General features: G+C 44.9%; 1 protein-coding gene and 1 non-coding gene across 5 annotated transcripts in view; one reads left to right on the top strand and one right to left on the bottom strand.

Annotated features, from left to right (window-relative positions):
• The window catches only part of OFD1 (OFD1 centriole and centriolar satellite protein), a 49816-nt gene that overhangs the window by 18099 nt on the left and 15877 nt on the right, over positions 1-15840 (top strand). For 3 of the 4 annotated variants that reach the window (XR_010379241.1, XM_064482555.1, XM_064482553.1), the window contains exons 10-19: positions 36-155; positions 1779-1852; positions 3165-3256; positions 4421-4610; positions 5563-5693; positions 6270-6381; positions 8097-8702; positions 9156-9276; positions 10377-10477; positions 12177-12296. Coding sequence is in view for 3 of the 4 variants with exons in the window: in XM_064482555.1 (XP_064338625.1) it covers positions 36-155; positions 1779-1852; positions 3165-3256; positions 4421-4610; positions 5563-5693; positions 6270-6381; positions 8097-8702; positions 9156-9276; positions 10377-10477; positions 12177-12296 (1667 nt within the window). In the remaining variant the exon portion in view is untranslated. The remainder of the gene's footprint in view (positions 1-35; positions 156-1778; positions 1853-3164; positions 3257-4420; positions 4611-5562; positions 5694-6269; positions 6382-8096; positions 8703-9155; positions 9277-10376; positions 10478-12176; positions 12297-15840) is intronic. The other variant, XM_064482554.1, reaches the window with a different exon arrangement.
• Positions 13186-13262, bottom strand: TRNAN-AUU (transfer RNA asparagine (anticodon AUU)). Its single transcript is given in 2 exon segments — positions 13186-13221; positions 13225-13262. It is a non-coding gene; the product is annotated as a tRNA-Asn (tRNA).

The following is a 15840-nucleotide window of genomic DNA, read 5'->3' as shown; positions in this document are numbered from 1 at the left end:
TTCTAATTTGCCTTACCCATTTTTGCTAATTTCAGGGCCCAGAGGCTACAAGAGGAAAAAAATAAAAGCATGGCTGATGGGCTTAGGCGGCGGGAGCTGAGTATAAAGAGTATTGAGGAGACCTATGACCAAAAGCTCAAGAATGAACTTCTCAAGTAAGTGCTGGGCATTTTTTTAAACAGTATCCTGTTGGAATTAAGTTGACGAAAACACAGCATCGCTAATGATGTGGATGATATTTTATGGCAAAGCCTACTGTTTAAAAACACACGTGTTTTCAGTGACACTCAAGCCTTTTCCATGAGGCCAGTTTTAAAGGTAGCTTGAAGAAGACACAGTACAGAGAATGGCGACCCCTCCTCATTCTTACTTGTTGCTTCTCTGACATTTACGTAGGGCTTGTGATTTGGTTGAATTTTTGAGGGCGCCTTGTGACTTAGCTTGCACTGCTGAACAGCTGTAAAAGTGCAGTTGTAGTCACTTTTATGTTGGACTCCCACTGCCATTCATATGGCGGTAGCTAATGATTTATAAATTCTCAGTAGTTGTAGTACTTGTCAGTGAATGAGTGCCTTGCATTCCTTTAAGAGTCTGCAAAGCCAGAATCAAAAGAAACTAGTTAACTATATGAAGCAAAAAATGATACAGGGAAAGGAAAACAGACAACTGTGGTACCGTGGCTTTCTTGTAGGCTGAGTTTTCTTGTGTTCCAGTGAATAATACCTTTGTGCAAAGACAGGAAGCCCATACACGGTCACTTTTCTCTCCAGTGCTCAGTGTGATGTCTGGCACATAGTAAGTGTTCAGTTAACGTTTATTGAGTAAATGAATTCATGGCGGAGAGATGACATGACTCAGCAGCTCTGGGTTTTCCTTAATCATTGGCTTCCTTTTACTGCCTCGTCCATAATTTGTCCTTGATAGTCCATTATGTACTACTTGCAAAGGTTTTTTGAGGTTGTTCCTTAAAAGAATTCTAACAAAAAAAAAATAGCACCTTTTCCATGTGTCAGTTTTAAATGATGGATTTGATTGACATATTCTATGTCAGTTCCTCTCATACAGCAGTTAGCGCTGAAGCATCTGTAGTTGTAAAGCTGTTGGAATAAATGAATGTAAGTGTGTGTGTGAACTTGACATAGCCGTGGAGTAGGGAACTGTTTGGTATCTTTGTCTGGACTTGGTTGTCCTCATGTGACATTGGCAAGTGCTGGAGTTTGGAGGATATCAACCACACGAGTGCTTCTCTTTCCTTTCTCCCATCTCTGAACCAGAATGTCAGCTGGTAGTAGCTGGTGGAGATAAGTAAAATTCCATGAAAATGTGCTTTTGGTATCGCCAAGCTGGATACGATGCTGTTGGCCACAGCTCTCAATACTGTGCTCAGCCTCTGAGGGCGAAAGTTCACCCTGCTTGGGGGTGGGGAGGCCAGACTTGTGGATTAGAAGCGACTGCCTTGTTATCCTTTGGGATTTAGTCTGTTGTCTACATTGTAAATTGAACTTAATTGACTTTGTGTCAGTGGACACCAACGGTGTAATACTGCCCTCCGTAACGTCAATAACGTGCCCCTTCGTCTTGTGCTTGAGTTTTGGGACCCAATTTACAGCATTGCAGCTGGGTTTTACTGGACCTTTTATGTCTGGAATTTGGATACTGGTCTCAAAGTTTGAGTGACCTTGAAGTTCATGCCTTGTACTGTTCAGTGCCCTTCTGCTTTGATAGCAGTCTGCCTGGGAAAGTGATAGGAACTCATTTTCCATCATTCTGATTCTCAGGTATCAACTGGAACTGAAGGAGGAGTACATCTCCAGAACTAATAGACTGATTGAAGAGGAAAGGCAGAATAAAGGTGATCCTTGGCGGGAGCCAAAGGCTGTATTTTTCAGTTCTGATGCAGGTTATTAGCTTCCTAAATTGGGCCTGTTCTATAATCCGAAAAGTATATACCTTACACTTTATTTTTACTGCAAAATTACATACTTTTTGCCCCTTTAATTTTACAAAATTAAAAAATAATTACTGTTTTTACTGTGTTTTTGCAACCTTCATGTTTAACCCTTTGTATATTTAGAATGATCACTGATTTATCATCAGGATTTTATCCAACTTTATTTCAGTATATTTTGACAAATCTGATGTCAAGCAGGTGCAGCAACTTACTGCCATCGGATACTGGTACTCTTAACCATGAAAGATTTCATTTTTCACTGACGGAAAATTTCATGTTAACTTCTCGGTCCCCTGTGACCTAGTTTCTTACTTCTCTTAACTTCTGATATCTATTTCTGCTTCATGATATTTTAACTCGACATAGAACCTCCTAAACTCTTGTATACGTTAACCCGAGACTGGGGAAGTTGGGGAAGTTGGGGACTTTGTCAGTCTTTCAGCTGTTTTACATCTCAGTGTATCTGTGGGGACTTGCCTGTGATCAGAACTTCTGGTGAACATTTCAGATGACCTGCTGGGACTAAGCCAGGGCTGGGTCCTTGGTACTGATCAGAAGGTCACCCAGTGCACGGCTGCTCCTTGGCAACTGTCTTGAGGAGACTACTACTTGTTTAGGGATTAGTACCATCGTGAAGTCAGCAAAGTACTTTTTGATGATATATCTACATAGACTTGGGTTAGATGAAGTGAAAACGACAAAATAATAACGACAGAATCCTAACAGACCAGTTAAGAAACTGCCTTTAAAGAAATTCAGATCCGTCGGCATGAGGGCCCCACACTCTGCGCAGATGGTGTAACTCTGGTTAGTTGTGTGTGGCGGGAGCAAGGTCACCACACACAACTGTTACAAGTAACTTCCCATCACCTCTTAAGTAATGAGGCTTATTTCTTACTTGCCCACTGATTTTTTTTTTTTGACCCAACGTCCTCTATTTTTGTTTTTTGTTTGTTTGCTTGCTTGTCTGTTTTATGAGGGGAGGTAATTAGGTTTTTTTATTTATTTTTAGAGAAGGTACTGAGGACTGAACCCAGGACCTCGTGCATGCTGATCATGTGCCCTACCACGGAGCTAGCCCTCCCCCCATCCGCTATTTTACATTATGAAATAATGGTCATTTGGTCTGCCATACTGGCTCTAAATTATTAAATGACTTTCATGTTCGCTGGGAAAACATGATGATGTGTGGTTGGTCGGCCCTGTCTTTCAGAAAAAGCTATACACCTGCAAGAGGAGCTTGCAGTGCTCAGTTTTAAAAAGGAAGAGCTCGATCGTTCTGTGAAGCGTGTGAAAGAACTTGAGGTAATTGTTCAGCCTGCTGGTTTTCTGAAACCGATGTCAGACAACACATGAAACTTTAATTTCAGTCATACGTAATTTATCTCGAGTTATCCTTTTGGTGTGTTTGGGTTGTTTATTTATTTTTATTTTGTGTGGGGAGGTAATTAGGTTTATTTCTTTATGTTTAGAGGAGGTACTGGGGATCGAACCCAGGACCTCATGCGTGCTAAGCATGCGCTCTACCACTGAGCTCTGCCCTCCCCCCTGTTTAGATGGTTTATTATCTGACAGGGTGATGCAGCAGTTCTTCGTTTCACTCTTAAGTCTCCTGGAGAAGTGTAGGAAGAACATGTCCTTTGGGGTCCAGGGTCCTCCTTGAATCCTGTCTGTCTCCGTCACTGCTCATGTGCCTGTGGGCAAGTTCCGTGACCTCGGATCCCTTGTCTGTGGACTTGGGGCTGTTGTCCACATCCCGTGGTTGCTGAGGGACTTCAGTGAGCTGACGGGTTTGCCTGGCCGATAGCAGGTGGCTGACATGCATTAGTATCTACTGAGCCTCTTCTCCCTTCCCATCAGCAGCCTGTAAAATTCCCATCACTTCCTCAGGATCTCACAGGTTAAAATAAACGGAGATGCGTTTTCCACATGCCACTGTTACTTTATTTCTGTTTGTGGGCTTGCTGTCCAAAGGACACAGCTGGGACCTTAGTAACTTAAAATATGTTCTGTATATAAAATGTTTCCGCCTATGATGACTTATTTGAGAACTTGGTAGGTTTCTGTCTCCAAACATGAGATGTCTTACAGTAAGAAAAAGAGAGCGCCTCACAGCACATTATTGGTATCTGGCTCACATTTTCATATTAAAAAAATATATATATATCAAATCTGTGATGGCTTTTGGGTCCTTAGTTGCATCTGGAAAATGGGACGGTAATCCAAAGCACTTGCTTTGTAGGACAGGCTTCTACATAAATCGAGTTGGATGAACTTGCCCCCGCCCCACAGCAAAAAATGACATTCATTGTCATAGTTAGGGTCATCTTGTTGCAGGGAACACGACTTCTGTCAAGCGACCTTAAGTACATCGTGCCGCCAGGCTGAGAGAGAGTAGCCCTCTGGCTTTTGCTGCGGCTGTACTGTAAAGTCACTGTTAAAATACAAGTTTTCTTTTTCCAATTCCAGCTCGAGTTAGAGTCTGTCAGAGCCCAGTGTGCAGCCTTAACAAAGCAAAACCACGTGCTGACCGAGAAGGTTCAAGAGATGAGCGATTATCCACTCCTAAAAGAAGGGAAACTGGAGCTTCAGGCCCAAAATAAATTACTCAAAAAGCAACTGGAGGAGATTAAAAATGAAAACTTGCACCTCCTAAACCGTAAGTCTTTTCTTCTGATTTGCGGGTTTTCCTTATTCAGATTAGCTTCCTCTTACGAAACTGCTCTAAGGGAGGCGTCAATTGGGAAGATTTTATAAAATGAAGATTCTCGCGTTGAGTTCCTCCCTTTCTGCTTGCTCTTGCATAACTAGTAGTGTCCCTAAGAAGAAACATTTTAAAGCTGTCCACATGTGCCTCTCCGGGTGGTACCGGGCTCCCCTCGCCCTCTGACTGTTGGTCAGGGCTGCCCAGTGGGCCCCCTCAGGCACTTGGGGTGGGGGGAGAGGTCGAGGTTGTGCGTCGTCTCCGCCACGTCCCTGTTCAGTGGCCCCGGGCTGCCCCTGCCCCTCTCAGCCAAGCCAGACCCCAGTGCTTGCGGGATGGCCTTTTACCTGCACCCTGCACCAGCTCGCGCTCTCCAGTTCCAGGAATTCCTCCCTCCCTGGCCCTCCAGGTCCAAGGAGCAGTAGCAGGATGGCCCTGTTACTAGCCCAGGGAACTACATCGGCCTCTGTGGCTAGGAACCCCGTGGAAGTCCCTCTTTATTGAAGAGTCCTCCGGTGATCCAGATAAGGGACACTGTCTGATTTTTGCCTGGACCCTGAGAGCCGGGGACAGGTGCACGGATCGAATGGGACCTCAGGATGCTCCTTCTCTGCCTCTGCACGTGGTAAAGGGGAGAGGCGGGCTTTCCAGTTAATTTGAGGATTTGAAAGGCTTCTTTGACATGGAGTAGGGCTCGAGGCTAGTACCGTTGGCATTCATGTGCATTAAACTGTGTTGTTTTGAAACGTGTGAGTCAGAATTGCTCTTAGTCCATTTGATAGAATTAATTTAACATCATGTGTGTACAAAGAATAGGAAGAACAATTTGAAATCTCTTTCACTGCTTTTGTCAAGTGAAATGGGAAACTGTCAGGTTGGCAATGACCAGGCTTTCTTTTCTCCGTAGGCATAGCTCAGCCAGCTCCCGAGCTGGTGGTTTTTCAGAAAGAATTAAAGAAAGCAGAAAATGCTATTGCGCTTGAGCACAAGGAGTTTGAAACCCACAAGCAAGCGCTGCAGAAACAGCTGCAAAGTGAAGTGAGTATCGCTCCTCGTGTGTCTGGGGGTCGAGTCCGTCCACTCTGCAGGCGTGTCACCTTGGCACGCGCCTCACCAGTGTAAATCAGGTCGATTTTAGCATCCAAGATCCCCTAAGATGCTAACGATGCCCTTTCTCATCTGAGAGAACAGTCCGGTGACCGTGTGACTTTATATTCATAATAGTCATAAAGTCCAGAGGCCAGCCAGCTCACCTCATTACAGAATGTTCCGCGTCCTGATGGCGCCCGCAGCGGCAGCATCTCAGCTCTCACCCTGACTTGGAAACTGCTGCCCTCTCTCTGGCGTCTGCCTGCGCCCGGGAGCAGCTGCTCCACCGGGGGGGCACGAGGAGGTGGACACCTGGGTGCCTTGTGGCTGTCTTAGAGGGGCCCCGTGTGTTACAGGTGTCAGGCTGCTCAGAGTGGGCAAAATGAAAAAGAATAGCACACCCCGCCAAAAAAAACCCCAAAAAACAGAAACAAAAAAGAACAAGCCCAATGAGCGAACTGTTCCCTTTGGAAGGGAGCGGTGATTGGTCTCACACTGATGGCTTTTCCTTCTCTGTTTTTGCAGATTGAGCATTCTGCACAACTCAAGGCCCAGATACTAGATTACGATGCTTCTGTCAAGAGGTTAACTTTGCAGGTTACAGATTTAAAATTGCAACTGAAACAAACGCAGACAGGTAGAGACGTTTTAACCTACGTGTGTGTGTGTGTGTGTGTGTGTGTGTGTGTGTGTGTGTGTGTGTGAGAAACTTCTAACATATGTGGAAGTGTAGTGATTGTTACTCGTTGAATTTTCAGTAATTCTCACAGTAGGTGAAAAGCCATGGAAATGTGTGCTGTCTTAGAAGTCCACCTGCCCGTCCATTTCAGGGATACCAGCCGGGTCCTCAGCGAAGGTGATGTGCTCTGACCGGTGCCCCGTGCCAGGGAGAGCCTCCCACCCCACGCAGGACAGGTGTGGTGGTGATGCAGGGGTCCCCAGATGGATCCTGGACCTAGGCTTTCCTTTTATATTTGTTACCCTGATAACAAGACCAGTGGGCTCTTCAGGGCTTTCATACCCACGCTGACAGGGATACGTCTGTGGGGGAAGCAGCTGGCCTGGCAGAAGGAGCACTGCTGCTGGAATCAGAAAATTGCTTTTAGGCCCCAGTTTTTAAGTTAGTTGCTTGGCCTTAAAAACATGTTCCTTGTAACTTCCTTGGGCCTCAGTTTCCTCCTTTGTTATGGGGATGATAAAACCTCCCAGGCCGTGGAGGATGAAGGTGAAACGAGGTGGCTCCGGTACAGTGCCTGGAACATAGAAAACCCTCAGGAAATGGCCCTGCCAGCATTTGATCCCGTGTCATCCTGTGGCTCTGTGACGTCTGCCCCTCCTGCTTCCTAACAAGGGTGCTGAAGCTTAGAGACTTTCTTCCGCTGCCTTCAGGCTCAGCACAGGTTCTTTGTGTTTCTGACGCTGAGCCTTCCCTGGTTTCCACCTGCTTGTCCCCTGCTCAGGCCCGTGGCCCCTTCTCTCCACACCACTTTCGTTTTGATCTCTTCACTCGTTTCTGCTCTTCCCTGTTCCTTGTTTTCTTGCAACCATTCCACGTTTGCTGTGGTTCCAGCTTTGCGCAGTTTGGCAGTCTCGTGTCATGAGAAATAGTTGAATGGTGTTGGAAGCTTTCTGAACACACGCATCGCAGGCGTCTCCTGTGGCATCGTGGAGGCGGCGTTGCAGGAGGGCAGCGCATATGCCCGCCGGCTTGGCCTCCGGCCCCCAGCGGCTCTCTGCCCTGCTGACCGCGTGACCTGGCCTGGGGTGGCCTCAGTCCCCCACCAGTGACGTGGGAGCAGGGAGAATTCTGAGCCACTGCTGTGCTGTGACTGCATGGCCTCCTCGCTGCCTCGGAACTCGGGCCGGGAGCTGTGGATTTTGCCGTCGCACTGGGAGTTGTGTGGCAGCAGCCTGCAGGGGAGCACGTTCGTGCTTGTGCAGTCAGGCGTCCGGCTGTTGATGCTGGGTGGGATAAACCAAGATAGTAAGTGGGTTTAGATCAGCTCAGGTCAGGGTTTTCAACCACACAAGTTCAAGTCTGGCTAGGCTTTGCCACCAAAAAAATTACGAAAGCCTTTCCAATCTCAGAGCTTTTTAAGGATTTCAAGGTTGTGCGTGATGGGTGGTGAAACAACACCACGTGTTAGGAAAGAAGGCATACGAAGCAGTAGCTGGTGCACATAAGTTCTCAGTCAACGTTAGTAACTCCTGTTAGGACCGTGGCTGCAGAAACTGTTTAATGTGCTAGTTTGTCCTTAGGACTTTGATTTTTTCAAAAAAATTTGTCGGTACATTTCGGTTTGGGTGTCGCCTTTTCCCTCATGTCTCTTGTTATCTGCTTGTACTCCGCAGCCCTGGAGAACGAAGTGTACCGCAACCCGAAGCCGGCTGTGTTCAGTCGCTCCATCAGCGGATCACTGGGCGGCAGGACGGTGCCCCACGGTGCTGACATCGGCGAGGACTTCTTAAAAAATCCTCTCAGACAGGAGGAGCTGATGGCAGGCTCCGGTAGCCCAAGGATCCCAAGTTACCCAAACGCCAGCACAGAGGGCAGTTCCCCCGATTCTGACCTTGAGTTTGTAGCCAATACCAAGGCCATGGTGAGAGAGCTGGAGCAAGAGGCCGAGCGCTTGGAAAAAGCTTTCCAGAGTTACCATCGGAGAGTCAGGCAGTACCCCACCAAGAGCCTGGCAGCAGACAGGAGCCCACCCGCCCTGCGCTCGCTGGAAAGCCTCAAGGGCGTCACTTCGGGGGCCCCTGAGAGGGGGATGTTTGCAGAGGACAGAGTTGCCCCCCAGCAGCCTCTAGTGAGCGCCCGGAGAGAAGAAGAGAGCGAGGCCTCCGAGGTGGCCGGCAGCATGGCCTCACGGCCCCACCGGGGCATGGCCTCCAGACGCCTCTCCTCCACCCCACTCCCCAAAGCAAGGAGAAGCCTTGATGGTGAAATGTACCTGGAAGGTAAGCTCCTGCCAGAGGGGTTGCAGGATACTGTGCACACAAGTGGGTTGCTCCTCAGTGGACCTCTCCTGAGTTACGAGTGCCGTTGGGCCCAGGAGAGTCTGCCCTCTGACCCTGGGGACCCGGGGCATCTCCCCACATCACAGGGCTGGCGTGGGAGGCAGTGGGATGGAGCCTCAAGTGCCAGCATTTTGCTTGGCACACAGGGGTGTTCAGAGAGTGACGGTGGCTTTGCCTTTGCTGCCGGTTAGCTTTATGTGTTTTATTGTCTAAAAGCACTGCAATTTTACTTTGGTGCCTGAATCGTTCTCTGGATCCCGTTCACTCATACTCAGCTGTGGGCAAGGACGGTAGAGTTCATTTTTAAAGTGATAGGACTCTTGAGAAACCACATTGCTATCTTCCCCATGCAACTTTTGTAACATGCTCGCACTGGTTCCCTCTGCCCCGTAGGTCTGGGACGGTCCCACGCTGCTGTCCCTGGTCCTGACCGGACACCGCAGCCTTCACCTGCCCTGTCTCAGCATAGCCTTTCCAGACACTCGCTCTCCAGCCCCCCAGAGCAGAAGGCCAGGTAAATTGGCTGCCTAAGGTCTCAGCCTTGACTTGTTTGGGTTTTCTAGGTAACATGAAAAACCATGTGGCAATGTGGAATTTGCAGTCCGATTGTAAGATGTGTGATCTTGGAGACTCATCTGAATTACCTGGGGGAAAAAACGTTCCTTGCTAAACTAAATGTAGAGAATCTGTACTATGGTATTGATAAGCACCGTCTAGTTCCATGAATAGACTTGGTTTATAACGGTTAAACAGACGTACAAAATCCGCAAAAGCAAATAAATTCAGTGTGAACTTAAAGCAGTTTCACACATCATTAGAAAGTCATTTAAAAATATATTGGCACTTAAATATAAGCAAATAAGTTTCCAGTTTGTAAATCATTGAGCAATTATAAAGTGGTAGTGAGTCCGAGGGCACGATTGCTGCAGCAGGGTGGCACGGATGTGTTGAAGCTCAGCGATGTACCGCCTGGGCTGGGGCTCATGTCACGTGCGGGACTCCTGCCTACAGTCCCCACGGCGGGAGATCCTGACTCCTTGGTTCTGGGCTCCGGCCTGGGCATCTGTGTGTCGATTCAGTTGTACAGACTTGAAACGGCCACGTGTGCCCATCCTAGTCGTAAAGTGGGTCATGTTTGTTTATAGTGCTCCTTCCGTGAGATAGCCAAGAGGAGAGACAGGGCCCACACAGGCCGGGTCAGGGCACTGTGATGCCCCGACTTGGGCTTGTAGTATTGCACCTTCAGCTGGCTTGTGCTAAACGTGTGCAGAATTTGGTTTCTTCAAATTTTTTAATTTTTTGGTTTTGTAGTTCTTAAAAAAAATTCTCCTAGAAACAGCATCGAGTGCAACATTATTCTTTGTTAATGACGGTGGTCCCGACCTCGCAGCATGAGGCGGTCTGCAGGAGGAACTGAGTTAAGGCGCACTAACTGTTCGGAGCGATGCCTGGTGCGTGGAGGGGGCACAGTGCAGCATAAGCTCTTATGCTCTTGAGTTGGTGAAAAATTAATTTTCTAAAGCATTTTCTTGAGTTGCAAAAGGCTTCTCATTACCCTCTGCTCTTGTGCGTTATTAAAGCTTTACATTCTTGAATTTTATTCTTCCAATCCAGTCTTTTTGAAAACCAAATGGAACTTAAAGACAAAAGCGAATTTTCCAATCCAGACAAGCTATCTTTTAAGGATAATGAAGAATTTGAATCATCTTTTGAATGTAAGTTCACATATGAGTACTTTTTTTTTTTTTAACAAACACTACCTTTATTCTGCAGTATCATTTAATCTTTGGGGATATGTGTACGTACATATATATGTAAACTTGTTTATCTATTTTGTTTATAGTCATTAGTATCGGCAAATCTTGAGCTCCCAATTTATCCCTCGCCACCCATGAGTACTTATTTTTGTAAGTTCAAAATGTGGAAAGCTTAGTTTTGGTGAAACATAGCACTGTTGTCAAAAGCAAAGCAGTTATAAATGAGGACATTTTTATTTTGTGATAAAACCACAAATACAGATACAGTGCCTCGTTTCTGTGTCACAAAGAGTTTCAGGTTCTGAATTCGATGTATTAAAAATCTCAGGATGACTAATTTTAGAGTTGGAGCTAAGCCCATGAGTGAATCCTTAATTAGCTTTGGGATTGCCTCAGATTTAAAACAAATGACTTCTTAAAATGTGCTCCCCCCCCCTTATGGAATATGAAGATAAGCTATCTTTGTATTGTATTGATTTCATCAATTGCCTCTGACTTAGAAAACCCTTCCTTAGTTACAGAATGGAGGGAAAAGGCCATTGGCTTAAGAGTCTAGAGACCTGTGTGCTGGCTTTGGCTTTGCCTTACGCTGCTCTACCTCAGCGCCTGCTGCTTCAGTGTAAAACCGGGTTGTAATGTCGTCCAGCCCCGTGGTTCTTTGCAGCTTGGGAAGCCTTTTTTTTGGTTATAGAAGCTTTATTCATAGTAGCCAAAAACTTGAAACAACCCAGATACCTTTCAATTAATGAGTGGTTGAACTATGGTAAGTCTATACCATGAACCACCAGTCAGCAGTTAAAAGGCACAGAACACTGATACACGTCACAGTTTGCATGGCTCTCCAGGGAATTAGCTTAGTGAGCAAAATCAATCCCAAGGTTACATACTATAATGATTGATTTAGATAGCATCCTGGGGGAGGGCATAGCTCAGTGGTAGAGCACATGCTTAGCAGCATGCACGAGGTCCTGGGTTCAATACCCAGCACCTCCATTAAAAACATATAAATAAATAAAATAAACCTAATTACCTCTCGCCACCAAAAGAAAAACAAAACTAAATAGATAGCATCTTTTTTTTTTTTAACTGAAGTATAGTTGATGCACAGTATTATGTTACAGGTGTCCACTAGTGAGTCACAATTTTTAAAGGTGATACTCCGTTTGTAGTTATTATAGAATATTGGATACATTCCCTGTGTTGTATTGGGAAGTCTTTATGTTTGTGTGTTAACCTGTCATTTTGCCTTATGAGCTTCATTTTCAAGCGTGAATGAATAGTATTTTGAACAGGTAACCAAGAGGTCTTAGGATATTTTGCAAAAATCCTTGCAACCAACTTAATTAACTTTCTTAAATCATGGATATTTAAATCGAATTCAAATGATGCTCAGCAAGGCAGGTGTATTCTTCTGTCACTGAATTGATTTTCCCACTGGGTAACAGATCGAACTTGTCAATGAATCTCAGAAAACTTTCAAAAGCAGATAGATTGGCAAGTGGCGATGGTAACTTCTAGAATCCTGTAAGGAAAGGGCCAGCCCACTTGCTTCGGCTGAAACGTAAGCTCCCTGCCATGAGTTAGCCCCCTACTCCCTTGTCTTGCTGCTGCTGCTGCTGCTAAGGACTCAGGGGACACTTGTTTGTGCCTCTCGTAGATGCAGGGAACGTGCCCAGGCAGTTTGAGATGTACGGCCTCCACCCTGAGGGCGACGTGCCTCACACGGACGGGGCCGCAGCCTCTGTGCCCGCCAGGCCTGTCTCCTGTCACTATCCAAGTAGGATTTTCTTTGTCTGAACTAACAAAGTGTATTCATTCATTAATAATATTTAGCATTATTTCTCTTTCTGTTTGCTTCCTTTGTGCCTTAAAAAGTGGACAGGTGAACCCTTATATTTCCATCTGTAGGAAAGCTGAGGACGGTGGTGGGAGAGTGATGCTCAGACTTCTCCGGGCTGGCCCGCTTCCTCTTCCCCTCCCTGCTCCAGACTCCCCGCATCCTGCGCCCGTGCGTTGGGGGGGTGCGAGCTTCGTCCCGGGGCTCAGCCACCGGCCAGGTCCTCTCCTCCTTGGACCGGAGTGTGGAAGCCTTGTAAATGCTTCAAGTAAAACCGCCTACTGGCCCTTTCCGAGCCCTGGGAGGACACCGCCCCTAAACCCATGCAGAGCCTCTTGGGAGCAGCTCCTTACTTTCAGTCGCAGCACTCAGGCAGGTGAGGAGTTGCTGACCGAAGCAGGGTAGTGAGAGGGTTGATTTTGCTGACTTCAGAGTAAATCATTCTGGAAAGCACTCATTTGGCGTGACTTGATCAAGGGCTTTTTCTGTGCCAGGCACTTTTGTGGGGGCCGGGCACCCAGCAGGGAACGACCCAAGCCCCTGCTGCCTGGGCCTTCTAGTGGAGAGTTGGACAGGCAGGAAGCCATCACCAGGGACCTCCAACGGGATGGGGACTGAGAAGGGACAGTGGCCACCGAAGAGCGGACCTCCAGCAGAGACTGGAGTAGGGAATGAAAATGATAGAATAAGGGAAGCCAGCCGAGTAGATAGGTGTTCTGCCTCTGAGATGTGCTGTACGTGATAATAATGGCTTTTAAAAAAAATACATAGTCCAACTGTTTTGGGGGGGAGAGGGAGGTAATTAAGTTTGTTTATATATTTATTTTAATGGAGGTACTGGGGATTGAACCCAGGACTTCATGCATGCTAATAAGCATGTGCTTTACCACTGAGCTACACCTTTCCCCAATAACGGCTTTTAAAATGATGATGAAATAGTGTGGTTACACTTTGATTGTTGAAAAATTCTTCAATCTTTATCATTTCACCTCTTCATCTGTCTGCAGAGGGAAATGAAAAGGCTGAAATTTGGTATCTCTGAGGTGCCCTATGGAAACACTTTTTTCCTCTTTCATCCAAAGAGCTTCTGTATGCCACTGTGCAGCCACAAAGTATACTCCACAGCAAAGAAGGAGGTCTTTTTTTCTTCCTTCTTTATCTTTTTTTTTTTTAACAAAGTTTATTCTAGAAAAAGCAACTCATTGTGACATAAAACTGTTGTAAAATTTACATGTATGTACTGTTCATTGTTTCTAAGAACAGTTTAGAGCTTTAGCCTTTTAAAATTACATAGTTAACAAAGGAATAAAGCCAACCACAAAATAAGAACAGAATGCAGTAATCCAATCATAAAGGACAGTCAAATGTGCTTATACATACTCAAGAAATCAGTCATCTAAGTTATAAATAAGTTCATTTGTGTCCCTTTTTTGAGATTCCACATATAAGTGGTATCATATGGTATTTTTCTTTCTCTTTCTGGCTTACTTCACTTAGAATGATGATCTCTAGGTCCATCCATGTTGCTGCAGATAGCATTATTTTATTCTTTTTTATGGCTGAGTAGTATTCCACTGTATGTATATACCACAACTTCTTTATCCAGTCATCTGTTGATGGACATTTGGGTTGTCTCCATGTGTTGGCTATTGTAAATAGTGCTGCTATGAACAATGGGGTGCATGTATCTTTTCAAATTATATTCTTCTCCGGGTATCTGCCCTGGAGTGGGATTGCTGGATCATATGGTAAGTGTATTTTTAGTTTTTTTTTAAGGAATCTCCATACTGTTTTCCATAGTGGCTGCACCAATTTACATTCCCACCAGTAGTGTAGGAGGGTTCCTTTTTCTCCATACCCTCTCCAGCATGTATGGTTTGTAGACTTTTTAATGATGGCCATTCTGGCTGGTGTGAAGTGATATCTCATTGTAGTTTTGATTTGCATTTCTCTAACAATTAATGATGTTGAGCATCTTTTCTTGTGCTTGTTGGCCATCTGTCTGTCTGTCTTTGGAGAGATGTCAGTTTAGGTCTTCTGCCCATTTTCTGATTAAGTTGCTTGTTTTTTGATATTAAAGTGTGTGAGCTGTTTGTATATTTTGGAAAGTAGTCCTTTGTGAGTCACATCATTTGCAAATGTATTCTCCCATTCTGTAGGTTGTCTTTTCACTTTGTTGATGGTATCTTTAGCTGTGCAAAAGCTTTTAAGTTTAATTAGATCCCATTGGTTTACTTTTGCTTTTATTTTCCATTATTCCAACAGCTGGTTCAAAAAATATATTGCTGTGATTTATGTCCAAGAGTGTTCTGCCTATGTTTTCCTCTAGGAGTTTTATAGTATCTGGTCTTACATTTAAGACTTTAATCCATTTTTAGTTTACTTCTGTATACAGTGTTAGAGAATGTTCTAATTTCAGTCTTTTACAGGTAGCTGTCTAGTTTTCCCAGCACCACTTATTGAAGAAACTGTCTTGTCCATTGTGTATTCTTGCTGCATTTGTCGTAGATTAATTGACCATAAGTGCGTGGGTTTATTTCTGGACTTTCTATCCTGCTCCATTGATCTATGTGTCTGTTTTTGTGCCAGTACCATACTGTTTTGATTACTGTAGCTTTGTAGTATAGTCTGAAGTCAGGGAGCATGATTCCCCCAGCTCCGTTCTTCTTTTTCAAGATTGCTTAGGCTATTCGGGGTCTTTTGTGTTTCCATACAAATTTTAACATTTTTTGTTCCAGGTCTGAAAAATGTCGTTGGTAATTTGATAGGGATTATATTGAATATGTATATCGCCTTGGGTAGTATGGCCATTTTAACAATATTGATTCTTCCAATCCAAGAACACGGTAATCTTTCCATTTGTTTATGTTGTCTTCAATTTCCTTCATCAATGTCTTAACAGTTTTCAGAGTACAGGTCTTTTGCCTCCTTGGGTAGGTTTATTCCTAGGTATTTTATTCTTCCTGGTGTGTTGGTAAATGGGGATTGTTTCCTTAATTTCTTTTTCTGTTATTTTGTTAGAGTATAGAAATGAAACTGATTTCTGTATGTTAATTTTGTATTCTGCAACTTTACCAAATTCATTGAGTTCTAGTAGTTTTCTGGTCACTTCTTTAGGGTTTTCTATGTACAGTATCATGTCGCCTGCAAACAGTGGCAGTTTTACTTCTTTGTTTCCAATTTGGATTCCTTTTATTTCTTCTCCAATGGCTATGGCTAGGACTTCTAAAACTATGTTGAATAAAAGTGGTGAGAGTGGGCATCCTTGTCTTGTTCCTGATCTTAGAGGAATGCTTTCAGTTTTTCCCCATTAAATATGATGTTAGCTTTGGGTCTGTCATATATGGCCTTTATTATGATGGGGTATGTTTTGTCTATGCCAACTTTCTGGAAAGTTTTTATCATATATAGATGTTGAATTTTATCGAAAGCTTTTTCTGCATCTGTTGAGATGATCACATGGTTTTTATTCTTCAGTTTGTTA

Source organism: Camelus dromedarius, chromosome X (genome assembly GCF_036321535.1).
Source record: "Camelus dromedarius isolate mCamDro1 chromosome X, mCamDro1.pat, whole genome shotgun sequence".
Taxonomy (NCBI): Eukaryota; Metazoa; Chordata; class Mammalia; order Artiodactyla; family Camelidae; genus Camelus; species Camelus dromedarius.
The sequence above is the reverse complement of the archived record's forward strand: the minus strand, read 5'-3'. Positions and strand labels throughout refer to the sequence as shown.